The 27,838-nt window shown below is 44.7% G+C and overlaps 1 protein-coding gene across 1 annotated transcript; it reads left to right on the plus strand.

The window, feature by feature from the left end:
- The first annotated feature begins 577 nt into the window (after positions 1 to 577).
- On the plus strand, positions 578 to 27,569 carry LOC147431712 (uncharacterized). Its single transcript, XM_086494220.1, has 5 exons — positions 578 to 1,805; positions 1,932 to 1,990; positions 2,085 to 2,213; positions 2,295 to 2,430; positions 27,127 to 27,569. The coding sequence occupies exons 1-5, from the start codon at positions 1,101 to 1,103 to the stop codon at positions 27,460 to 27,462; spliced, it is 1,365 nt and encodes a 454-aa protein (XP_086350346.1). The 5' UTR covers positions 578 to 1,100; the 3' UTR covers positions 27,463 to 27,569.
- The last annotated feature ends 269 nt before the right edge of the window (positions 27,570 to 27,838 follow it).

Genomic DNA, 27,838 nt, shown 5'->3' on the forward strand with positions numbered 1-27,838 from the left:
ACATGACCGTCCGTCATGTGTGAGGTGGCACAGTCTAACCGTGCCGCCCAAAGCAGTTGCTCATGAAAGTCCGCAGGCGTCGTCAGATGAACCTGTGGAACAAGTGCGTGCGGAGGTCAATCTGCCCTAATCAAAATTCAAGAAAGATGGCATGGGGAGCTGTAGGCGAGGGTTACCCCTCGGACATAAAGAAGGGGGTGACGGGCACGAGTTGAAATTCCAGCTCAGCTTGGAACATCATGTCCACCGCGCAGTGTGACAGAAAAAGCTCGCAGCACTGGTTTTTATTGGACCCGCTCACGCTTTGCCTTGTCCGTCCGCTCTCATGTGATAGGGGCCTAAGTTTACTTTTTCGAAATCAGTCGATCACCTCTACATTTGTGCCTGGGGTTCTCTGAAATGCTCTAGGTTCATTTAAGACCGAGTGGTCTTTAGTGCTGAGGGATAGTGAGGGCTGTGAGCGTGGGATTGCCCTTTGACTGCTACAGCAATAGTGAGGGCTGGATTTGTCCTTTGAATGTAGGTGAATTGTAAACGCTAGCTGCACAAGGACCCCACCAGCAGAATGAGAGAGAGAGCAGGCAGAGAGCGCATTGCGACGCGTGCTTGAACCTTCTTCAAACACACCTCAATCCTTTTAGTCCTGCACTACGTTGCTCCGTGAGTGCTTGCATGCGTGTGTGTGTGTGTGAGAGAGAGAGAGAGAGAGAGAGAGAGAGAGAAGAGAGGCTCCAGTATCCTTCTCCAGTCCTCGTAGCTCGACCTGCTCGCTCCATGACCTGCGTATGTGTTGAGGTTCGATCTAATTTGTAGGCCTATGGCGCAGCATCTCTGACATCAAAAGCCAGCTTCCTACCGGTCAGTGCCGTTTTATGTGTATGAGAGGGAGACAAAAGAGAGAGACAGAGAGCGCTGAAATGGACCCATTCTCATTGTGCTGAAAATTTATCTGTGCTCACCTTGCTCAACCTTAAGCTCACCATTTTCACCCATTCTCATTGTGCTGAAAATTTATCTGTGCTCACCTTGTCAACCTTAAGCTCACCATTTTCACCTGCCATCGGAGCCTCTTCATATTCCGACATAAAGTTACAGAGAAGATGTCTCTAGTGCTCGGTGTCCCAGTCTTAGAGTGTGTGTACCTGATTGCCTGTGCCCGCTGGGCGTGGAAGAGATGCGTTCACTCTGGCACACAGGACAGTGAGCGATGGGGACTTGCTGAATCACATGATTTTGAGCCGATGCCGCGGATGTGCAGGCTCGTTCTTGCTGTTTATGAAGAGGATCTGAACAACCCTCTGTGGGCACCCCCAGGAGGCTATCGCATTGATGTTGCATGTGTTGAAAAACGTGCAGACTACAACTATACTCGGGGTCGTGCACCCCCTTACCTTATCTATGTGGATCATCAAGAGCAAGACATTGTTGTGGCCATACGTGGCCTAAACCTTGGGCGTGAGAGTGACTATGCCGTGCTATTGGATAATCGATTGGGACAAGAGCTTTTTGATGGTGGCTATGTGCATCATGGCTTGCTAGAGGCAGCTGCCTGGCTTCTTAAGAAAGAATCAGAGACCCTGAAGAATCTTCTTTCCAAGCACCCATCCTACATGCTCACGTTTGCAGGACACTCTTTGGGCTCAGGTGTGGCAGCCATGCTTACAATGTTAGTTGTAAAACACAGGGACAAGCTTGACAATATTCCAAGGGAAAGGGTTCGCTGCTATGCCATCGCTCCCGCCCGGTGCATGTCCCTGAATCTAGCAGTGCGCTATGCCGATGTGATCAATTCTGTAGTATTACAGGTGAATGTTAGGGATTGTTGGGCCTCACTTATATGCTCATTGTTATAGCAATGCAGATGCCTTTGCATTATAAGAATGATGTCATCTTCATGACATATGTTGCTTATCGCAAAGAGGTTTTTGCAGGATGACTTCTTACCTCGGACAGCAACACCTTTAGAGGACATTTTCAAATGCATCTGCTGGTGAGGTACTTGAAGGTTGATAATGTTTTTATTTCTTTTTGACTTTTTCAACCAATCTTTGCTGATACATAGCTAGATTCTGTGCTATGCACAGTTTGCCTTGTATGTTATGCGGTCGTTGTATGAGAGACACATGTATCTCTGAAGAAAGAATGCTGAAGGATCCAAGACGACTCTATACACCTGGTCGGCTATATCATATTGTGGAGAGAAGACTCTGCAGGTTTGTGCAATTTTTCAAAACAGTCCATGTGAATTTGGATGAAGCCGATCCTGTAAAGGTCAAAGGTTGATGATTTTTTAGGTGTGGTCGGTACCCTCCTGAGGTAAGGACTGCGGTGCCGGTGGAGGGTCGCTTTGAGCACATTGTACTTTCTTGCAATGCCACTTCAGATCACTCGATTGTTTGGATCGAAAGAGAGTCTCAGAAAGCCTTGGAGGTTAGGCCAACTTTCACTGCTTGCCATTATCCTTTAGTTATGTTGTGGATGACTAGTTTCCTTGGAACGTAAATTTGGGTTTTTCTTGGATTCATTTAGTTATTTATTTTCCAAAGTGGAGTCTGAGGGCTATTGGGAGTTTCTTGTCATGGTTTATCTCCACATCATGCAGAATTGAAACAGGTGGGCAGCGGGCTTAAGGTTTCTTGCACCTTTCTTTTGGAGCTTTGTAACATTCGAATTAGCAAAAGGTCTCCTACAGTTAAAACGTCTACCCTTGTGGCTGTGCATAATGTCTCTCGGTCACATCCATGTATGGAGAAATTACTGAGCAAACAATAACCTAAATTGACAATGCTCCTATAGGTCATTTGTGGCATTATCAATTTGGTCATTGGAAGATTGATGCTATTCGTCGTGCTTTTCATGATCAGATGATTGATGGCTTACGCGATGTTAGGAGTAAGCAAGGAAAATGCAGTTTGTGCATTTGTAGGAACTTAGGAAGTAGCATAGAGAGGCTATTTTAAAGCACTCTACATACTAAGCTTTTGTAGTGTTGAAGTTGGTCCACACTGACCTTGGTGGACTTTTGTTGACTTCATTCTTAGCTAGAGCCCTCTATTGATGCTGCTGTTGGTGATTTCAAGCGCTTTACTTGGGTATATGTCCTCAAGCACAAGGACGAGGCTTTTGGGATCTTCAAGTGGTGGCGTACACTTGTGGAGAAGGAATCTAGCAAGCAAGTGAAGATTGCTCGTGTAGACAAGGATGGAGATTTGACCTCCAATGCGTTTGTATAGTATTGTGCACAGACAATGCCATGAAGCATGAGCTTGTGACTACTATATGGGAATGGAGTGTGAAAATAGGATGGTGGTGGAGATGGCTCGGACTATGCGTGAGCATTGGGATTTACCCAAGTCTTCGTAGGCTGAGGCTGTTGCTACAATTATTCACACCCTCCACAGGTCTCCTATGACTTCTCTTCTAGGTCAGATTCCATTTGAGGCGTACATTGGTAGAAACTAGAAAGTTTCTTGTCTCCCATTTTCCAAATCTTGGGAGCGATGTGTGTGTCCATGTTCCAAAGAAGTAGAGGAGGAAGTTTGATTCCAACTCCATCTGGATGATTTTTGTTAGCTACATCTCTCTTTCCAATGGCAATCTACTCTACTATCTCATTTGGTAGCAAAGGGATTTTCTAAATAATCTAGAGTTAATTATGACAAGACCTTTACATTGGCCACATGTATGGCTACTATATAAACAACTTAAGTCTGTTCAAGTTTGTTCTTCTCAGTTGGCACGTGGAGCCTTCCTAGTACAATGGTATTAGAGCTTCAGTGGTTTGCACTCTTGAACAACAAATTGGTCCTACATGAACCTACAATGCCAAGCTATGGAGTTGGATGAAGAAGAAAACGACAACAGGGGGAGATGAAGAAATAGAAGTTTCTTTTTGTCCTAAAAAGTTAAAAAAACATGCTTTTTGACGCTTTTTGGCGTTGCAGAGGTTCCTAAAAATCTCTTCAACGGTTAAGAATTTGAATATGAGGCAGAGACAAAGTTCATCCTCTTGACAAGCTCTAGGCATTGACGCAAACGGATTTTGATGCCGACAATTTTGAAAAAGCATGGTTTCTGCAACAGGTCTCAAAATTATGTTTTGGGTGCTTTTTATAGACAACAGGTTGCAGGATGGAGAAACATGGAGTCACAAGCATGGGAGATGGGAAACCAACGAGAAGAACCACTTTCTTGAATATTGAGTGAGATTTTGAAGATTGTTTGACAATACTGTTTGCAAATTGTTTGAAACTTGTCTTGGTGTTGATTGAATTTGTTTGATTTTGGTTGCAATGCTGTTTGATAACGTCTAGAGGACGTAGACTGCAGCCTTGGGAGCGCCTAGTTGTACTTGGGACCTCTAAATGATGTAGGCTATGGTTTGGGGAGTGTGTAGTTGTAGATGGAGACTTTTGAACAACGCATGCTATGGTCTCTGGAGCATTTGGTTGTATATGGAACCCTTTGAATGACGCAGGCTTTTGTCTGGGGAGCATTTGGTTGTCTTTATGATTTTGTGTCTGCACATGTGAATTTTGTGTCATCTGGTGTATCTATAGTTCCAATTTGGATGAGATTGCTTGGGTATGTGATCTTAGTGCATCTAGACACCCCAATGTGATATGGGTGATTACTAATATTGCTATTCTAGAATATCAAGAGCTCTAGATTCATTTTGTGAAGCATATGAATTTGGTGTATTAGTAGTTTCAATTTGGATGAGATTGCTTTGGTATGTGATCTTAGTGCATCTAGATACCCCAATGTGGTTTGGGTGATTACTAATATTGCTATTCCAGAATATCAAGAGCTCCAATGTGAATGAGATGATTGGATGAAAATTTGATTGTGGAACTGAATGGTGTAATGCCTGGTAGAGAATGTGTTGTCTGGCAATGATAGTGTCACAAAGCGATGAGGTGGCATGTCCAACTAGAAGAGAAATGGCCGAGCTGACAAGGGGAAATGTGACACAGTGATGACGTGTCTACCCGAGAGCATGCGGAAAACCCTAACCCTGATTGCTGTTGAAAACCCTAATTCTAGAAACCATAACCCTAAAACTTGCAAACCCTAAAATCTGCCAGAAACCCTAAAAACAGCAAAAACCCTAACCTTAACCCTAACCCTAACCCTAACCCTAACCCTAAAAGGGCAGTAGGCTGAGAGTGAGACCCGAACCACTCTTGTACTTTGAACACTGATTAATACATAAAGAAATACCGGCGTGCCTTTGGGGCCAAAATCTCTAGGCACAGAACTCCGCCGGGCCAGTGCAAATCTATTGTGAACTGTGAACTGTTTTGAAGTGGTTATTTGGTGCTGTCGTGATGGATTCTTGACTTGGAGTGTCCAAGTCTGTTATAGTGGTATCAGAGCATGGCCAATTTCTCTTCTACGGGAAATCCGATCCCCAATTTTTTTTTCCGCGGCACCTATGGCTTCACGCAAGGATCAGTCGACTCCCTCTGCATCCGGAGATGCGGGCAGGGATCACAACGAAGATTCCGGCAGAGTATGGCCCGCCTCGGCCTACTCAGGCGGAGCAACGAGAGATGAAGCGTCGTCAATTGATCGGCGATGCAACAAAGATGATGCTCAGTTTTGCGAAGGACCCAAAATTGACAAAATATATGAGCGAGACTTCTTTTCAAGAAGTGCACGAGCAGTGGCAGAAAACCACAACACCACCTCCGAAACCCGCTCTCAAGAACCCTTTTGCTCACAAGAAATATTTAGAGAAGGAATTAGAAGAGGTGGTTGATGCACGGATTGCTCAACTTTTTGACGCGCAAAATAAAGCTAAAAAGCACGGCAAAAAGCAGAAGAAAGGCACTGACTTCCCGGGTTGTTTAGGTCGTCAATCGACATTTGATAAAGCAAAGAAACTGAAGAAGCGTATTCGATTTGAAGGAGTACCCAGTTCTTCTTCTTCTTCTTCTTGTTCTTCTTCTGACAGTTCTTCTAGCTCTTTAGATTTGAGCGAAGAAGACAGAAAAGGCAAAAAGCGAAGCAAGAAACAACACTTCGGAAAGGGCAAGAAAAAGGCAAAGAAGTCTAAATCTCGCCCAGTGAGTGACAGTTCTACAGAGGACTCGTCTACAGACAGTTCAGACTCTGATGACGGCAATTTTTATGCGAACAAGAAGAATTTTTATAAAGCCAACCAGTATGACTTTCTGGAAGATAAAAGCAAGAAAGTCCGAGAGTTTAAGGAAGGTGGACAGTTGATCAAATTTGACACTTTTTCCAAGATACAAAGATGCTTTGAAGGCTGTCTTTTATACAGCAGTTTGACATCGCTTTCGCAGGAGGACACTACTCAGAGCACTCCAAGATTCGGAGAGCTGCCTCTTATTTTACGGGGAATGCTCGAACTTGGTGATCCACGCTTCTTTTAAACAAGACTACGCCAGTTAAATGACTGAAATTTAAGAAGCTTTTTATTTCTTCTTGGCCGATGCAAGAGTATGAACGCGATATACGAGCTGTCACCAGCGTGTGACTACTATCTATCCTTTTTGTTGATTTCTTTCTCATTATCAATTTACTTTCACTTTTTGGAAACACCCCTCGAGAAATCTAACTGCCCTGCAGTGCATAGCTAGTGTCCAGAGGGAGTCCAAGCCTGAGGGCAAGAGAGCACTAAGGTTGGACAAGGACTATGGTTAGCCAAGTGGGGTGATTGACTAGCCAAACTGGAATCCTTTGTTACAGTCAACTGGGCAACCGGTTGGGAGATTTTTAGGCGGCAACCCCGTAACGGGAAAATGCTTGTAAATGTGCCAAGTGGCACATTCTGGTGCACTTTCCTCATGCAAGAGAAGGGGGCGCTGAATTTGAAGGGAGAAGAGGCTCATTTGTTGATTTTGTCACAGGTTAAGAGCTATGAAGTGCTTGCTTTCCCTCCTATGTACAGTGCGGTGCCAGGAGTGATACCCTGCACGCTACGCACTGCCCTCTCCCTCCCCTATGGCAGTATGTTATGCCCTCTAGTGGGCTTTTCATTTGACCAATGTACAGTTGTGTGGGTTCATGCGTGATTGCCGAGGCAAGAGCCTCTTGCACAGGTACTGGATTAGCTAGCGGCTAAACCCCAGCAGGTACAGGTGAATTCGGAGAAGTTTCATGCCAAAAATCTCGTCCGATTCAAAGGGCAAGTAGCCCTACAGGTGCGGGAGCTCGAGGACTTGCTACGGATGCGACCGGCACGCGAAACGGAGCCCAAAACAGTAAATTACAGCCTGCTGTGTATTTTTGCAGGTTTAGGGTTTTGGCCCTAAACGGTCCCTAATACCCCCAGGAGGTTCGGGGACGTGAGGGGACCGCTGTACAAGTGATCTGGCGCATTTTCAGGGCTGAAAACAGAGAATTCAGCGTGCTGCAGATTTTTGCCAGGTTTTGCAAAGTGCCCGTATGCGTCGGGAAAGTCATTCAATGCGTGGGAATATTGACTGTGAAGGGTCCTCGTACAGTTATGTTGCCGAAATCGGGCCGGAACAATTGAAATTCTGCCAAGTTTGTGCGGGGCAGCTTGTAGGGAACCACAACGTTTATTCCCTCTTTTAAGCAATAAAGAAATACCGAAAGGGGTGCCTAAGTTAGGGGCCAATCTGGTGTTGGTATACTCATACAGGTGCAATCTAGCAGCCTATATCCCTCTCCCCTTTGTTGTGTCTTGAAAGTACAGGTAGAATAGACGACTAATAATGAGTGAAAGCTAAATGAAGGTTTGAAGTAAAGTCTACCGCGCTTTTTGGATTGAACAGGCCGGTTTCATGGTTCCATCCCCGGGATTAAATCACTTTTTCCCATAGAAGTGAGCCTTGGTCAGTTTGGGCTTGAAGACACAAGGGATCATAGACCAGACCCAGGGAATTGCAATTATGGCTGACAGACCAGATGATGTGACTGAAGAGGTTTCCTCTTCACAGGGTCAACAAACACATGAAGTGGGTGAGTCTTCAAGACCACCATAGACGGATGATGATATATTCAGGACCTAGTTGGCTACTGCTGTGGCTATGTTCACACAAGTAATGCAGAACCCGAGGTTTTTAGCCTTTCTGCAACCTCCTCTTCCGTCTCAGCAAGTTGGGTCATTGGATCGTATTCAGAAGCCTGTTAAGGCTCAAGCACAGGTGATTCATACTGCACAGTCAATGGAAACACCTGTACACTTGACGGAGAACATGCAGTCTCCACAACATGTGCCTAAGGTGCAAGAACAGGTGGCTGAGATGCCAGTCTTTCAAGCTCTACCAGTTCAGCCCGCCACCTTTCAGCAGCTTATAGCTGGTTCTAATGGGTAGGGAAGCAACCTACAGGCTATGCAACAGGTCTTCCCACCACCTTCAGTACACCCTAGCTATTTTGGAGGTGGATCGGTATTCCAGAGCATGGCTGGTCATGCACCTGGAAATCAATTTTACACGCTAGGAACAGTGTTCGAGAGTGCTCAAACGATGATGCCTAACCCCATGTATGGTGTCACGGGCATGCTACCAGGGTTTCAAAGCACTCAGGGCCAATTTGGGATGCCACAGGCAAATTTTGGTATGGCTGGAATTACAAATCAGCAGCCAAATATGGCATTTCCAGGTCAACTTAATTGCGGTCAGGGAACACAAATGAACCCTAATAGTGTTCCCATGTTTCAGTCACTTCCATATGACAATTTAACACCGCTGGAGAGGCCAACTCCGTACAAAGAAGGTGGCAAAGGTGTGACATTTACGACCTTTATAGGGTTTGATGACAGGAAGAAGGCTCTCTCATTCCTCCAGCAGTTTGACAAGGCCTATGCAGGGGGAAACTTTACAGAGGCTTCAAAGGTCCGCAAGGCAGCCACTTTCTTGACAGGGAATGCGGGACAATGGTGGACAACTTTATTGCTTCAAGGGCAAGCTCCGTCCACATGGATTTACTTCAACAAGCAGATTTTTGCAGCAGCATGGTTATCTGATGATTTTGAAGCAGATGTCATGACAGAATGGCACCAGCTTAATGCTGCCACTTGCAAGAATCTAGCGGAAGTGACTTAGGAGCCAGTCAACGCAGGGAAAGGCAAAGCTTCGGCTGAATCAGAAAAGGGACCAGCGAAGAAATGGAAAAGACGTTTTCCTCGCAAGTCTGAAGAGCAAAAGAAGGTCCTGAGGTCAGAGAACAAATGCTTCATTTGTGAGCAGCCTGGCCACATTGGTTACAATTGTCCTACAAAGAAAAAGCCAGCTGATTTTGAAGACAAGGAGGACAAGAAAGGAAAGAAGCCCATGGTTGGTCTAGTGCCAGATATGGTGGGCGACAAGCCAAATTCAGATGCAAGTGAGCTTTGCAGAGCATGGGGAAAGGTCAGGGATCAAACAATGCTTATCTTCTTTGATCCAGGTGCCAAAGCCAACTTCATTTCCCCAGAATTGGCTTCAAAGTTGGGAATCAGACTTGAATAGATGGGGTATACAGCAGAGGCAGGTTTGGCATGTCCTGGCCATACAGAGGTTGTGACACCCATCATCGGAAAGTTGCGCCTACATATCCAGTCCTATGTAGATGTTGAAGAATTTTACATCATGCCACTAGACGGATGTGATGTGTTGTTACGTATTCCTTGGTTGTTTCGTGTACAGGGAATCATGGATGCCTACAACAAAAAGATCACTGTACAGAGCAGGGGAAAGACTCACATTCTGGATGTAAAGCTTAAAGGGGAGTCTATTTCCACTGTATCAGCTTCTGCTATTACTTCTGTAATGAAAAAGCATCTTTTTGCGTACTTGGTTTTTGCACGTGAAGTGTCAGATTGTGATGAATCAAATTTATCTGTGCTAGATAAAGAAAGGTCAATGTTTTTACAACAGTATAGTGACTGGTTTTCCGATTCATTACCGTCTCAATTACCGCCAGAGAGACCCGAGGACCATGCGATAGATTTGGTACCACGCAGTAGCCCACCAAATAAGCCTCCGTACAGGGTTAGTGCGGCTCAACAGAAAGAGATAATGGGCCAAGTACAGGAGCTGCTAGAAAAGGGGCTGATTCAGCCCAATTCATCTCCATTCTGATCTCCAATGTTGTTGGTGCAGAAAAAGGATGGCTCATGGCGTATGTGCATCGACTACCGTGCACTGAACAAGAATACCATCAAGAATAGGTTCCCTATACCTAGAATTGATGATATTCTGGACAAATTAGAAGGAGCAGCTATGTTTAGCAGGATAGATCTAAAGAGTGGGTACCATCAGATCTGCATTAGATCAGAGGATGTGCACAAGACTGCTTTTAGAACGACGTTTGGCCTTTACGAATTTCTAGTGATGCCCTTTGGTCTCACAAATGCTCCTGCTACGTTCAATAGGATGATGGACAAAATTTTCCGTCCACACCAGCAGTTTGTTGGTACATTCTTTGATGACATGATAGTCTACTTGGCCATTGTGTTCAAAGAGCTACGCAGTCATAGGTTGCTCATCAATGCAAAGAAAAGTGAATTTTTTCTGGAAGAGATCCACTTTTTGGGACACATTGTCTCAAAGGATGGTGTCAGAATGGATCCTGCAAAAGTTGAAGCGATCAAGTCATGGCCAGATTTGAAGACAGTGCATGATGTCCGAAGCTTCTTGGGACTATGCTCCTATACAGAAGGTTTATCCGAAATTTCGCTGAGATTGCTTCACCTTTACATGCTCTTCAAAAGAAGGAAGTCACCTTTAGATGGACACAGAAAGAGATTTCAGCTTTTAATCTCTTAAAGGAAAAGATGACTTCAGATCCAGTCATTGTGTTGCCAGATCTTAGGAAGTCATTTGTGGTCCAGTGTGACGCCTGTGGTAGTAGCATTGGTGCAGTGCTAATGCAAGATGGCAGGGTAGTAGCCTATGAGAGCAGAATTTTGCAAGGGCCAGAGATGACCATGCAGGTCTATGAGAAAGAGTTACTGGCTGTGATTCATGCGCTCTTAAGTTGGAAACACTACCTGCTAGGTGCAGATTTCGTTGTTCAAACGGACCAGCAGACCTTGTGATACTTCTTGACACAGACAAAGTTATTTGAGAAGCATATGCGATGGGCAAATATCTTGTCCATGTTCCATTTTCAGATTGTGCATGTGGAAGGCAAGAAGAACGTTGTGGCTGATGCCTTGTCAAGGAAGCCACAAATTTCAGTTGTGTCAATTCCTTATCATCATGAACTTGATGATATGAGAGAACAGTATGCAAATGATGAAGATTTTGCAAGGGTCTTCGAGCAGCTAATGGATGGACAACGTCATGAACACTATCTTCTTAAAGACGGGTTCATGATGATGCATGGCTGATTGTGTCACAAAGCCATTGCGACGTAAAGTTATAGAAGAGAGTCATGTCCCACCGTATGCAGGGCATCGTGGTATCGATGCTACAGTTAAAGCGGTTGAGACATTCTTCTATTGGCCTACATTGAGAAGGGATGTGGATGCCTTTGTACGAGAATGCCTAATTTGCTAGAAGGTCAAGTTTGACAGTCAAAAGGCATCAGGGTTATTGCAACCACTACCTATTCCAGATAAACCATGGGAAAGTATTGCTATGGATTTTATCTTTGATCTTCCGAGAACGCAGACAGGAAACGATGGTATTTGGACCATTATTTGTAGATTCAGCAAGCAGCCTCATTTTATTCGTGTCAGGAAGAAGATAAAGCCAGATCAGATGGCACGCTTGTTTATGAGCAATATTTTCGAGTATCATGGCATGCCACAGTCGATTGTTAGCGACCGTGATCCACGCATGACAAGTTTGTTTTGGAGAGGCTTGTTTGAGAATATGGGCACAACGCTCAAATTCTTTTCGTCATTTCATCCTCAAACAGATGGGCAGTCAGAAGAGGTAAATTCTACTGTCCTAGATCTATTGAAGTGCTATGTGTCAGAGCATAAAGGAAAGTGGGAGCAGTATTTACCATTGGTGGAGTATGCATACAATAATACAGTGCATTCATCAACTGGCAAGGCACCCTTTGAGATAGTTGAAGGTGGCAAGAAAGTTCCTCCCACACTGCATACAAAGGACAAGATATTTGAAGCAGATAAGTATGTTCAGGACATGGATGAAATGTACAAGAAGGTCAAAGTGGCCTTAGAAAAGACTCAGGCAAAGCAAAAGAAAGCAGCTGATCGTCACCGTCGTGAAGTGGTATATTCACTTGGTGATTGGGTGCTTTTACGCTTTGAAAAGGCAAGGTTAAAGAAGATGAAGGGCAAGGAAAGACTGTTTCCAAAGTTGAGTATGCGTTACTATGGGCCTTTTCAAGTATGCGACATAATCAGTGATGTTGCATATAGGCTGCAATTGCCTGATAGTTGGAAGATTCACAATGCGTTTCATGTGAGTCTTCTCAGACCCTATGTGGGTGATGTGCCAGAGGATATGCCAGCTAAAGATCAGCCGGAAGTCGAGAAACTTGACGAGATCTTGGTCCCAGAACAGATTTTGGCACATAAAGAAAGAAAAGTGACAGGCAAGGTTGCTAGGCGTTACCTGGTAAAGTTCAGAAACTATCCACCAATGGATGCTAAGTGGATGGAAGAAGGTGAACTTGCAAAGTCACCAACTGTGTTATCACTTTACCTGGAAGCCTTCCATTTGCAACCTACCTTGACCCCTTGAGTTTCAAAGCTACATGGATTGTCAGTGTGACAATGGCTTCTGAAACAAATGATGTACATGGTATTTAAAGTGAGCTCAAATGAAATACCTGTTACATGAATGTTAGAGCTGTACAGATTGTCAATTTGACAATTGCTCTTATGGAATGTCCAAAAGTGTGCTTAGTGCTATAGAAGTGAGTATTTCTTGTCAGTTTGTCAAGGATACAGTAATTGCTTCTATTAAAGAGTACATGTGTAACTGCATTCTTAAACTGTCGGTTTGGGTATGCTTGAAAGTGTTACGGGATCCAACGTGTACTATAAGACAGTGGCAAAATGTGAAGCTACCATTTTGTCATTGGAAAGTTAGTGACTCAAAGCAATGGCAGAGTGCGCAGCTACCACTATGTCATTGGGACAGGGTTCACACGCAGACAATACATGTGTCGACAAGGTGTTGAATACACTAGGGTTGACAATGAGCATGTATGTGTCGTACATGTGTCGACAGGTGTTGAATACATCAGTGTTGACTGTGAGCATGTACGACATAGATGCAAACGAGGACGTTTGAGATTTCAAGAGGGGGTATGTCACCAGCGTGTGACTACTATGTATCCTTTTTGTTGATTTCTTTCTTATTATCTATTTACTTTCACTTTTTGGAAACACCCCTCGGGAAATCTAACTGCCCTGCATTGCATAGCTAGTGTGGAATTGTCCAGAGGGAGTCCAGGCCTAAGGACAAGAGAGCACTAAGGTTGGACAAGGACTATGGTTAGCCAAGTAGGGTCATTGACTAGCCAGACTGGAATCCTTTGTTACAGAGGCTACATTTCAGTTCTGGGTGTGGCTACAGTGTACAAAGAGGGTCAGATGACCTAGAAAGATACAATGGCAGCATCTCCTAAAATTTAGGAAACTGCTATTTTGGGACTTGAAAATGTGTTTGTGTCATTACCTCCGAAAGACAAGGGGAACATTTTCTTACTCTGCCCTGAAGTCAACTGGGCAACCGGTTGGGAGATTTTTAGGCGGCAACCCTGAAACGGGAAAATGCTTGTAAATGTGCCAAGTGGCACATTCTGGTGCACTTTCCTCATGCAAGAGAAGGGGGCGCTGAATTTGAAGGGAGAAGAGGCTCATTTGTTGATTTTGTCACAGGTTAAGAGCTATGGAGTGCTTGCTTTCCCTCCTATGTACAGTGTGGTGCCAGGAGTGATGCCCTGCACGCTACGCACTGCCCTCTCTCTCCCCTATGGCAGTATGTTATGCCCTCTAGTGGGCTTTTCATTTGACCAATGTACAGTTGTGTGGGTTCATGCGCGATTGCCGAGGCAAGAGCCTCTTGCACAGGTATTGGATTAGCTAGCGGCTAAACCCCCACAGGTACAGGTGAATTCGGAGAAGTTTCACGCCAGAAATCTCGTCCGATTCAAAGGGCAAGTAGCCCTACAGGTGCGGGAGCTCGAGGACTTGCTACGGATGCGACCGACACGCGAAACGGAGCCCGAAACAGTAAATTACAGCCTGCTGTGTATTTTTGCAGGTTTAGGGTTTTGGCCCTAAACGGTCCCTAATACCCCCAGGAGGTGCGGGGACGCGAGGGGACCGTTGTACAGGTGATCTGGTGCATTTTCGGGGCTGAAAACAGAGAATTCAGCGTGCTGCAGATTCTTGCCAGGTTTTGCAAAGTGCCCGTATGCGTCGGGAAAGTCATTCAATGCATGGGAATATTGACTGTGAAGGGTCCTCGTACAGTTATGTTGCCGAAATCAAGCCGGAACAGTTGAAATTCAGCCAAGTTTGTGCGGGGCAGCTTGTAGGGAACCAGAACGTTTATTCCCTCTTTTAAGCAATAAAGAAATACCGAAAGGGGCGCCTAATTTAGGGGCCAATCTGGTGTCGGTATACTCATACAGGTGCAATCTAGCAGCCTGTATCCCTCTCCCCTTTGTTGTGTCTTGAAAGTATAGGTAGAATAGATGACTAATAATGAGTGAAAGCTAAATGAAGGTTTGAAGTAAAGTCTACTGCCCTTTTTGGATTGAACAGGCCAGTTTCACGAGCTGCTTGGAACCATCTTCGGATGACCAAGAGAGATACAATGGATGCTTATTGCGAGAGATTCTGGAGCTCTTTTCTACCCGCCTCTTCATTCAAGAAGATCTCGTTCAGAGAACAGATTGAGCGGTTTACCTTGGGTCTACCTACAAAGATCCGAGATCACTGCTTGGAACAGAAGTCAGCTTCTATTCAGGAGTTGATGAGTCATGCGAAACGGGGCTTTGACATTCACTCTGGCAGTCTGACCTACCCCACCGATGAGGTCATGACACAACGAGCCGAATAGACTTCAGTGAATGAAAGTAGAAAGAGAAAGAGCAACCCAGAAAAGAAGGATGCACGACCTAAGCTTACTCCTGAGGAGAGAGCTCGCTTCATCAGGGAAGGGAAGTGCTTTGGATGCGGAGAACATGGACATATCTTCGCAAAGTGCCCTAACAAGATGAAGAAAGGCCAGAAAGTTCCGAAGCAGTTGAGAGACGTGGCAGAAAAGGCAGAACTGGTACCACATAGCGTGGGACTTGAATCGAATCAAAGGAATGAAAGTACAAAATTTGCCGCTTTTGGGGCAAAGTGAAGGATCAAGAAGCTCTTTTGAAGGAGCCAAGGCCAACTTCTTTTCACTTGGAATTGGCAGCTCGATTTGGAACTACGTCTGACAGGCTGAGGCCACAGGTGGAGGTAGTTTGAGTGGCACCTGACGGGATGTTGCCAGTACACCGAGCATTAGCAAATTTCGTTTGCAATGACGGGTATTCAAGGCACGCGAGTGAGGTTCTACACGAAATCCCTTGGTTCCACAAGAGCTACGTCGTGGTTGACTACCGGGCCGAGAAAGCGACTTTTACAAATGAAGGGCTCAGAGATTGTACTTGATGAACTTCGGTTTCTTTACTCATTCTTTTGGGAGAGAACTGAATGATGGATAAAGGTTGAATATGTTTTGACCTGAACAAAAGAACGTCAAGATTTTTCTCCACACTCATGCCGATTGCTTTTTAGAGGGCCTGAAGATCATACCATTGATCTGATACCTGGAAGCACACCATCGAACCGGCCACCTGACCGTGTAAGCCGAGCACAGAATGAAGAGATTATGAACCAAGTGAAAGACCTCTTGGAAAAGGGTCTTGTCCAGCCTAGTACTTCACCATATTGCTTTCCAGTGTTGTTGGTTTTGAAGAAAGACGGATCTTGGAGTATGTGCATCGATTATAGAGCTTTCAACAAAATCACCATCAAGAACAGATTTCCGATTCCTAGGATCGATGATATACTCGACAGATTACAGGGATCCTCGTGCTTTAGCAGGATTAATTTGAAGAGTGGATATCATCAGATCAGAATTGCGTCGGGAGACGTCTACAAGACAGCTTTTCGGACGACTTTTGGGTTATTTGAGTTTTTGGTGATGCCTTTTGGCTTAACCAATGCTCCTGCGACATTTAACCGAATGATAGCAGGATTTTTTCGAGAGTACAGGCTATTTGTTGGCACTTTCTTTGACGATATCATTGTTTTCTCCAAGAATGAGGCAGAACACAAAGATCATTTGCTTCAGGTCTTTCAGGCATTACGAGATCACAAGTTAGTGATTAATGCAAAGAAAAGTGAAATTTTCCACCAGAGATACACTTTTTGGGACACATTGTCTCAGTAGCAGGAGTGCAAATGGATCGGACCAAGATATAGACTATTCGCGATTGGCCCGATTTAAAAAATATCCATGAAGCTAGAAGCTTCTTGGGATTGTGTTTGTACTACAGGCGGTTCATTCAAAAGTTTGCAGAGGTTGCTTCCCCTTTGCATTTCTTGACACAAAAAGGAGTCCCTTTCTCGTGGGGACCCACAGAGTCTGGGTGCGGTCTTAATGCAAGAAGGCCATGTCATTGCTTACGAGAGCCGATTGTTCCAAGGCCGGAAATGACAGCACAGATTTATGAGAAAGAGCTTTTGGCGGTTATCCATGCTCTTACTCAGTGGCGGCATTACCTACTCGGAGCGGATTTTACTGTCTTTACAGACCATCAGAGTTTGTGCTACTTCTTGTCACAGAAGCAGCTTGCGGAAAAGCAGATGCGGTAAGCGAACATCTTGTCACAGTTTCACTTCCGGATTGTCCATATGCAGGGACAAAAGAATGTGGTGGCAGATGCTTTGTCTCGGAAGCCGTTGGTTCTGGCTATTTCCGCGATACATCATAGGAGCTTCGAGGATATGATTGACCAGTATGCCACAGATACAGATTTTGCAGACGTTTTCACACGGATACGGGATGGGGAGACAATAGCAGGATACTCCATACGGGATGGCTACTTGATGAGAAAAACCATGTTGTGCATTACACAGTCGTTGAGGGAAAAGGTTATGACTGAATGCCACTGTCCACCTTTTACGGGTCACCGCGGCATTGCTACCACCATGAAAGGGGTAGAGAGATACTTCTTTTGGCCAAGACTCAAAAAGAATGTGGAAGAGTTTGTGCGCAGTTGCTTAGTATGCCAGAAGGTCAAGTTTGACAAGCATAAAGCACAGGGATTGTTACAGCCTTTACCAATACCCACCCGCCCTTGGGAAAGTATTGCAATGGATTTCATTTTTGATCTTCCGAGAACACAGAGTGGTCAAGATGGTATCTGGACTGTTATTGACAGATTTAGCAAACAGGCTCATTTCATTCCAATGAAGAAAACAGTCAAGCGGGATCACTTAGCGAGACTGTTCGTGGCCCAGATTTTCAGATTACATGGCATGCCTGAGACGATTGTCTCCGACAGGGACCCGAGATTTACGAGTTTGTTTTTGAAGGCAATTTGGGAGAACATTGGCACGCGGTTGCAGTTCTCGTCATCGTTCCACCCGCAGACTGACGGGCAATCTGAGATTGCCAATTAGTGGTTTTAGATTTATTGAAGTCTTATATGTCGGATCAGAAGACTCAATTGGAAAAGTACTTACCTTTGGTGGAATTTGCCTACAATAACATGATACACTCTTCGACGGGGAAGGCGCCATTTGAGATTGTTGAAGTTGCTACGAAGGTTCCACCCTTCCTAAGCATTTTTGAAGCGGATGAATATAAGCGAGACTTAGATACGGCTTTTGCGAAAGTTCATAAGACTTTGCAGAAATCTTAAGAACGACAGAAAAAGGCAGCGGATCGCCATCGTTGCAACTTGAAATTGAAGGAGGATGATTGGGTGCTCTTACGTTTTGAGAAAGCACGCCTGAGAAAGAAAAAGGGAAAGGAGAGGCGTTTTTCAAAGCTTAGTATGCGATACTACAGACCTTTTGAGATCTTTGAAAGATAAATGATGTCTCCTTCCGACTGAAACTGCCTAATACTTGGAGGATTCACAATGCATTTCATGTGAGTCTCTTGAAACCTTTTAAAGGTGATGTGCCTGATGAGCAACCTGAAGTGGAAGAAAACGAGAAGATCCTCGTTCTTGAACAGATTTTGGCACATAAGGATATGAAGAATAAAGGTAAAGTCCGAAGGCGGTTCTTGGTTTAAGTTCAAGAACTATCTTGCATTGGATGCGAAGTGGATGGAGGAGGAGGACCTGGCAGATACTCCTCAGATTGTGAAACTTTACCTCGAGGCTGTTGGTTTAGCATAGACTACTCCAAATGGAACCCAGAATTCAGCTTGGCCAAAGATCTGGTGCAGTGGGATGCACAAGAGGGGAGTCACTCCGCTCCTTTGTCAACATATGCCTTGATTTTGATACTAAAGTCACTGATGTCTCGTTGAGCTTCAGGGATACTGAGAGCTGACAGTATTCTGCTGGATGACTTTATGAAATGGAATTCCTGATTATGGTACTGATTTGTTCTTGACTTCTTTTAAGTGCAAAAACTGATAGACGAAATGACTGTAGCATTTTGGTCTGATTGATTTCGAATAGACATGGTTGCAATAGGGGTTAGTCAATCGGACATCGATGAGGTCCCAATTGGATCTAGATGAGATTGCTAACTACATTACCGATAAATCACGGTCTAAGATCCAAATGAATGATGACTGTCATGTGATGTCCTGTGATATCTAGTGATGTCCTGTGATGTCGTGTGATGTGACTGTCGATTGGCACATGTGCTAGATGTGTATTCCTAGTACGTAGATACTAACAGTCAGTGTCTGCTAAGACGGTTTATGGCCTCTGTTTGTTTTGCAGGCGTAATCGAGGGCGATTACAATGCTTTAAAGAGGGGGGTATGAAGCATGCCAGAGAATGAGCCCTAACGTCATATTTAAAGGCCCTTGGCCTAAAAAGCAATTACAGTGAAAAGCCTTCAAACTTAAAAGCATCTGGTCCAAAAGCAAAGCCAAAAAACTGCCAGCGTAAATCACGGAAATCCGTACAAACTACCACGTCATCAGCCAACGCAATTTTCAAAAATCTTTCTACTGCCCTGAGGGTTAGGGTTTCTGTAGTTTTAGGGTTAGGGTTTCCAGAATTAGGGTTTGCAGGTTTTAGGGTTTTTGGCAGAAATTAGGGTTAGGGTTTTTGCTCTCGGGCAACCACGTCATCACTTTGTGACACTTCTTCTGTTACTTGTTCTTCTTAGGGTTTAGGCCCCTCGGCCACATATGTAAGTTGGCTCCATTCTTTAGGCTTTGACTTGTCAGCAGTTTGTTATAGGAGTAGTTAGCATACTTCTCCCTCCGACGAAGTTTATCACCCGCCTTTGAAGCAAAAGTTGTCAAAGGTGATGAATCATGAAGTTTCTATGTTAGAGCGCTCTGCCTTGAACTATACCCTGAAGTTGTGGTAAGTCTCTTCGTACTAACTCTCGCTTCCCTACTCGTCGCACATAGGACTTCTCTCTCTGGGCTAGCATTACGTGCCGACAAGGTAGGTGGTTGCGTCTGTGAAATAGTGCGATCGCGTTCAGCGCCAGACCTTCGCAAAGGATGGATCGTGGTTACATAAGCCACACAGTGACTCCAAGAACTCGTTCTTGAAGACTGTGAAGTTTAATTCATTAATTTGTGACATGCGAGTAAGTGCTACGTTATATTTACCTCTTTGACAACATATTTGAAGGTCAAACTCCTGTAGAATCTCCACCCATCGAGTCTTTCTTCTCTTTAATTCATTTGGACTTGGAAGCTATTTCATGGTCCATCCGGATTTCAAAAGTGGTACCATATAAATAGCGTCTCCACTTATTAAGTGCATGTACTATAGCCAGTAACTCTCGCTCATAGCCGAGTAGTTACATTGAGTACAATCCAACTTTTTGCTTTTAAGTGCAATCGGGCGTCCCCTTTGCAACGATGTCACTGTAAGGACGGCTCCAACGATGTCACGTGCGCACTGCACTTGTGCCGCGCGGACAAGCTTCTGTCACAATCTAGTGCTAGTCTTAGCTCAGGACCTACCTTGGCACCTTGTAGCATAGTCACAGGGGACGCCCTTTTTCGGGCTACCCGTCCCCACTTTCTCGTCCCCACTTGCCGTCCCGCCCTCTTTTTTACACTAAAAATCCATTTGAGCCCCGTCCTGCATCCCCCGTTCCCCGTCCCGGAATGCGTCCCTTGTGACTGTGCCTTGTAGGCTCTAGCAGGACGTGCATGTCTAGGCTGGCCATAGTTGCATACCCTCACTTGCACAATTAAGTCACTTTAGCATATAGGCATATGAACAGTCCCTTAAGTCATTTATTAATAAGTGACTTTGACATGACATTTATTAAAAGTAGGTAGGGCAAATGGCTAAAAAACCTATAAAAGAAGCCCTTTGGGCGCTGGTGAAGGTCGGAAGAGGCAGGGAACCAGCCATACCACAACACCCCGTAGTACCAAGCACCAAGTACTCTACGTTTTCCAGCCCTTCTCATCAGCGTTTTCAGCCCTTTAGCACCAGTGTTTTCAGCATGGAGATTTCAGCCCCTTCATCGCCAGCTAGTTGCAGATCAGAGCCGTCAGTCCGTAGCATTTTTAGCATTCAGCCATAGCCTCGTCATTGTCATCGTTGTCTTTTTCACATTACCAAGCTTGGGTGCCATGTTAGCAATATGGACACCTAGATTTTTCACCGCCTTTTGTGCCTATTTTATAGATCTGCCACGCCAGCTTTCGCCCTCTGCTCTGCTAGAGTCTTTCTTCTGTATGTGGTCACATGCCACGTCACCATTTTGTGACTTCATTTTTCTCTGTCTCTTTTTCCCATGCTCCCATGTCACCATCCCTTCTGCTGCACTTTGACATGGTATGAGAAGCAACTTGATGATGCCAAACTTGCGCGATATTGACTCCATGTGTAACAAACTTGGACACTCCAAGTCAAGATTCTACCGCGACATAGTAGAGATTCACTTCAAAATAGTTCACAATTCACACTTGAGTCGACACGGGCCACGGCCCGACGTAGTTTCGTGCCTAGAAGGATTGGCCCCAAAGATTGGCACCCCTTTCGGTATTTCTTTTTATATTAATCTGTGCTCAAAGTACAAGAGAGTGGGTAGGTGCTCACTCAGACTCTGCGTCCAGATGCTCTGAGAAGTGAGGGCCTAACCACTTATTTATTGGTTACAAGGGATGCCCAAAAGCAGTAAGCTTAAAAGCTTTCAAAAATGCAGCAACTGGCCCAAAAGCTTTGCTAAAAATCAGCCAGCTTAAAATCATCATCTCTGTATGCTGCCACGTCATCATCATCTACGCAAAAGCAGGAATTTCGTACATTGTGCCACGTTTGCAGGTCAACGGAGTTCGTGCCGAAAATTCCGGAAATGCCATACAAGCTGCCACGTTTGCTGCTGACCAGAGTGTGTCTGGTCTGCTGCCCGTCTGTTGCCCGACTCTTTGAGTGTGTCCAGGGCCATGCCACGTCACCCATTTGTGACACCATGCCAGCTCTAGCCTACAATCTGTCCTCTGTAAGGTGGTCTCATGTCACATTATGTAAAAGAAGAGTAATCGCCCTCATCATGCCTGCAAAACCGGCATAGCACCAAAGATGTATAGATATTGACTCTGTGCAGACATGCGAGCGACCATCTACACAAGATAGTACACTCACAAAGCATGCACTAGCACATATCTTAATCCACATGGATTTTGGATAACTATCATCAATCACATAGTCTACAACTTAAAATTCACATCTTAATTCACACTAGACTTTGAATGACATTTTACATTCACATTCTCATCTCGGTCCTTACTCGACTTAAGATGTCACATTAGACTCGTATTGGATCTATCTATCTAGTTATCACGTCGAGATTGGGTTGATGTTACTACGATGTAATGGCGCTACGGGCATGCTATTGAAGAGGGTTTGGTCACTAAGCTCACCACCCAGCCATGAGAAAATGAGATTTGCTCGTCATTCTTTGAACCATATATAGATGTGGCGTGCCGTCCACATTGGTCCGGCCACCCGAGCAATGTAAGGTGTAGCGGAAGTGAATGTTGATAGTGCTCAGGATGAGTGCTCCGAACTTTGCTCAAGGTTTCCTTTTACTTACGAAAGGGAGAGCCTTCCGTTCTTCTTAGAGAGAGAGTGCAAGTGCTATGATCACAAACAAAGGGAATGCTACTGTGAATGAAGGTGCTGAGAATGAGAGAGAGAGAGAGAGAGAGAGAGAGAGAGAGAAGAATACGACACAAGATGGTTCTCAAACCCCCCTCCAAGGGCCCCCCTCTCTATGGCGAGAGAGGTCTATGCTTTAGATTGCACAAATCTGGTACAATTGTCTAGATACGATGGACTTGCTGATGATTCGACGACGATGATGGTGACGATGAGAACGGGCTGAAATTGCAAAAACGCTAATGCTGATCTGGCGAAAATCTGAATTCTGATCTGAGGTTGAATCTGGGACTATGTCCGCGATGACGAGGATGACGATGCAACAAAAATGCCGAGGGTGATGGCTAAAAACTCTGCTGAAACTGAAAACGCTTGGCTGAAAACTGAGCGTGGGCTGATCTAGAATGTGTGGAGATGATCTGCTACGGGACGGGACGAATCCGTGAGGCTAAGGGACTGATCTGTTGCAGGCTATGGTTGAGAACAAAAACGCTGGCCTGACTGCTGTACTTGAGGGCTGAATCCAAAAACTCTAGGCTGAATTTGCTGATGGTTGAGGATCAAAACGCTAAGGGAAGGGCTGGTGATGTGGGTACTGCTCAAAGAGAAGCTGCTTGCTTGGTCCACTGCTTGGACACCTCTTCTACTACTTCTTCTGCTTGAAATGGGCAGCCCGTCTTCTACTTATATAGCAATCCCAAGCATGCTCCCCTACAGCCCCACGACTTTGGAAATTGGCATTTAATAAATAAATAAATAATCATAAAATGCCTGAATTGCCTGTCCAAGATGCCATGGAAAATTGGGGTTTACTAACTTGGAAAATGCAAATGCTGGGTACTAATGGTTGTGCAACTAGAGGATATGCAACTACTCTAAGTGCCAGGACATGCGCGGCTTGTGCATAGGCTCACAAGGGTGCCAGAACACTTCCTAGGCTAACTTGAACCCTAGAACTGGGATAGCTTGTTTACATTCACATAGGGTTAGATGTGCACGTGATAGCTACGGTCGGGTGGTCTCCCCTTGAATCCGGCTTTTCCGACTCAACGAGCAGAAAGCAGTTGACCTATTCGTAACCATTACATGCTACGTGACATTCCCCCCTTATAAAGAGTTTTCATCTTCGAAAACATGGGGAAATCTCTTGGCAATCATACTACGGTGTTCCCAAGTTGCCGGTTCCTCTTCTAAGTCTATCCACTTAATTAGTACCTCCCGGTACACTTTATGACTTGTTTGTCTATCTCGATACCCAAGGATCCTTTATGGTTCATGCAGTACCTTTGGTGGCTCTATCAAGTCAACCAAATTTTTTGGAGAAACTACGTTCTCCAAACCGTAAATTGATTTCTTCAGTTTACCAACGTGGAAGATAGGATGAACTTGAGAACTCTCTTGAGAACCTTTGTTTTCAGCTGGTAGACAATGGAGGAGTGCTACTGCATTTTCAGCCAGAATTGGAGTTTGCGGCTGCGCTTTGGAGGCAAGAGGGGGCCTGTGAGGTGACTTGTGCCTTCTGGCCTGGTACGTTTGCTGAAATAGAATCAGCCAGCAGGAGGCTTTTGCGTGGTGAGGGGTTTTGTACTTATTTCATTCCAGTCTACCTGTTCATTGATGAGGAGGCTGGAGGTCTTCTCAGCTTGCAGGCTTGAGCGGCAAGTTCTCATGGAGATGACACTATTCTTGATCCATTAGTGGCTCCTTAGAGTGAGAGCAAGTGAGGAGGTGTAATGACACAGTTGCAAGAGTTACTTCATGATAGGAAGATTCTGGTGGTGCTAGTAATGCCCAAGGATCAAAAGCTGGATGCCACCAACTACAAGATTGGAAAGTGCTTGTGGAGACAATATCAGAGACCTATGACCTGATCTGGAGGGTGAATGACGAGATTGATCGGCGTGAGGCTCCCAATGATTGTAAGCGTACTTCCAAGGAGTTGGAGAAGCTTGAGAAATGTCGGGTGGACACATTTAGAGTTTGAATCCCAGCAAGATCTCGACGCATTTAGACAAGGTATACAATCAAACGACAACTGTGAAGAGAGCTCACTTGGAAGCTCACTTGCACCTTGGGAAGTCCATGACTATGAAGGATCACTTTCATAAAATATAGGAGTCACATGGAATACAATGATTTTTATTTAGCCTTGATTACTTCGTGGAGGACCACTGATTTGACTTGGGAGGAGCTTGTTCCCGTGGTGTTGGATTAGGAGGATCAATAATTGACCTCTGGATCTAGAGGGGGCTTTGAGGCCTTGAGCTAGAAAGTCGTTGAGGACATCAAAAGAGAATTCTGGTGGAAGTTCCAAGGAGGAGATGATTTGTCATAGGTATGGTGGCCCAAGCCATATATAGAGGAATTGCCCAAAGAAATCTGAGTTGGCAATGTTGCAGCGGATTCAGATTCCAATGAGGCAGCTAATGTTACTCATGTTGCGACTTTCACACACTTGTTTCATCTGCCTAAGAGCTCACCAAATACACTCAAAGACTTGCACAGGGATAGTATTCCCCCAATTTCATTTTCAGCACCAGGATGAGGCGGTTGCTCAAAACTTCCTTGATAGGGCCTACAGGACTTTATCCATTTTTTGGAGGATGGTGTGGCAAATGAGGCAAAGGTTGTTCATCTTTGTGATCCTCGGTCAAAGGACAAATCTATGTTGGCCTTTGGCATAGAGAGCCGGTTTATGGAGAAGATTGGCTCGAATCGTTCCAAGATGAGGCATGACCAATCTACAACTTATCTTTCTACAACCTATAGCTATTGATTACGTGCCATCCAGACATGGTATACAGGCATTGGAGCTCTAGCTAGCACAATTGGCATAGGCTTCTGAAGCGTGGTGGACGTTGACGATGGTTTCACGACCGCATAATATAGATTGCCATTGGAGAGAGAATTGTTGTGCCTTGCAAGTTTCTATTCAGAGGTGGCGCGTTTGATATTGAGGTGGTACTTGATATAGGCGACGAGACTTGTCAGAGTATTTCATCACTTTGTGTGGCCCCCAGATTCCTTGACTTGGTATGCGGAGAAAGCCAAGGATCGGAACAAGGGGAAAGTGAATGGGGTTGAGATGGAAACCTTGGGTTGAAGATCCAGAGGAGAAGCTTATGAATCTGCTTGGAAACCACTTCGGTACCAAGTGATGCAGCACCCTGAAGAAGATGGCATGTTGCTATCTTTGACTACCCAGTGGCAAAGCCACCGGGACCATAAAGAGAAGAAGCTTGGACTGAAGGTTTTGGAGAGCAGAGATGAGATCCATCCCTAGCAGTAATCTTGTACCTCCCACTTGCAAAAACATGGCATTGAGGACTGTTGTAGACGAGGCTGAAGTCCCCACCCACAATACCCACAAGGGGAAGCAGAAAGCAAGTAGTCACCACAAGGGGATGACCTTGCGGATGCAGCAATCGTTGGTGAGCAACTGGGCAATAGCACAGAGCAGGAGCAGCTAGGGGCAGCACCTCAACTTCCTCAAGGGAACCACAAAATTGGACATCTCACTAACGATGTAGCACTTTGAAAAACCAAGACCTGCTGACTTCCCAACTTACCAGTGGCCAAACCACCAAGACAGCATATAGCTGAATCCTACGTCTACACTGGGAAGAAGAACTTGTACCAAAGGTTTTGAAAGAACTCCTAAGAGCAGAACCTTCGGTAAGTTAAGACTTTTCGACTTTATGGAATTTATGAAGGTATATCTTGTGAGAACGCTTTTAGAGCAGAACCTTGCATAAGCATTGTCAACCGCGTGGGACAAGGCGAGCATCCTCACAAGCTGCCAAAAACGAAGAACAAGTGCCAAAAACAAGCACAGGCACATCAAGCAGGTACCCATGTGCACACACCTCTCCCACAGGCAAGCAACCCATGCACACTATGCAGTCAAGCATAACACATAAAACAAATATCTCGCGCACAATCAAGCATGCAACATGCAGACAAACAAGGGAATCTTGAGAAAAGAGCAAACGGAAGCAGTTGCAGTGATAAATATTTGGTAAGTCTGGACAAAACCAGAATACCATACATAGTTGCCAGGAATGGAAAATCGGAATACGGAACGGGGAACGGAAATGGGCATGAATTGCCATTCGGTGTTACGGATATTCACATTTAACACACAGAATGGGGATTTGGAATGGAAGTAGAATGGGAACGGGGGACGGAAGCCTGAAAATGACCATTCCCTGTACCTATGATACCATAGCATGAGTAGTCAGAGTAGTCTTGATGCTTCAATGGGATTGATGACCAAAGCATTGTGAAGGGAGTGTCACATGGGTAGAATAGCGACGATGAAAGCAGACGTTCTCATATTAGATACCGCCTCCTTGGAGAAGGCACGACTTTGATTTTATTATTGAAGGTTTTTATGACGCTGTTTAGGATGTTTCACCTATTCATCATGTCATCATGTTTTTGACATAGGCATGTTACCCTTCAAATATGGCTGCATGGCAATCCTTGTAACTCTTGTCTAGTGGAATATATACGCTTGAATTAGGGAGAACCGATTCAGAGCCTATCCTGGACCTTTGTTTCTTTGCATCTTTGCAATCTCTTGCCCAACTAAATGTCTGTTTGCCAAACTTAGGTAGAGCTCAAAGTTTAGTTTCTTCCAAAGGAGGCTGGCTACTCATTTTAGTAGTAGTGCTGCGACATTTTCCACCACTTATTCTGCTCCTTGAAAAGCCGTTGACACAGTTTTTCTATCAGTTTTGGGTCTTCTCCTATTTGTTCTCCGTCCGTTATTTATTCATGCTTTGTGCAAAAGTTTAGTTTCTGAAATTTTATCATATATTATGCTCATTTTTCTCTTCTAAATCTTTTCCCTTGGTTGATTTGATGGTTTCCGGTTTTGAGCAGCTCATGATAGAGAAGGAAAGTGCTTTGGAGATACCACCACCACAGAAGATGAGAAGACAAGCTACCTTGAAGGGAGAGCATCGTGAAGAGCATAGAGCTGCTTTAGAAAGAGCCGTCTCTTTAAATGTTCCACGTGCAACATCATATGGTACATTCGAGGTAGATAGGTTTAATTGGGAAGATGGAGATGATGAATACCTGCTTGCTAGCGATTCTGGCGACTCATCACACGTCGGCCGGACCGGTTCCAATTGGGACCACATTATAAGTAATTTGTTTGTGAGGGATGCTGCAGGAAAGATAGTCTTAAAAAGAAGAAAAGATGACACAAACTAGGATTATGGACTGTTGTATCATACACGATCAATGACACTGGCTGCCAATATTTTTTTAATTTGAACAGCTGGCCTCAGATTAATTTCAATTTTTCTCATGATTATTCCTTTCCTGTGCCATTAACTTCTAGTATTGGCAAGGCTTATTGTACATTTGTTTATATAGAGAGCACAAATGACGTTAAAATTATTGCTGAAAGACATCGTTTGTTTACATATGAGATCAAAACAGAGTGGGCATGGATTGTATTCACAGGCATGGAAATTGATGTTACAATTATGCTCAAAAATGGAGTTGGTATGGATTACAAAATGTGCAGCATTTTGTAAATTATGTGAATTTGGTAGCCATAAATGCACTCAAAAAGAAGTTGCAC

Source organism: Adiantum capillus-veneris, chromosome 21 (assembly GCF_014529385.1).
Source record: "Adiantum capillus-veneris isolate H3 chromosome 21, ASM1452938v2, whole genome shotgun sequence".
Taxonomy (NCBI): Eukaryota; Viridiplantae; Streptophyta; class Polypodiopsida; order Polypodiales; family Pteridaceae; genus Adiantum; species Adiantum capillus-veneris.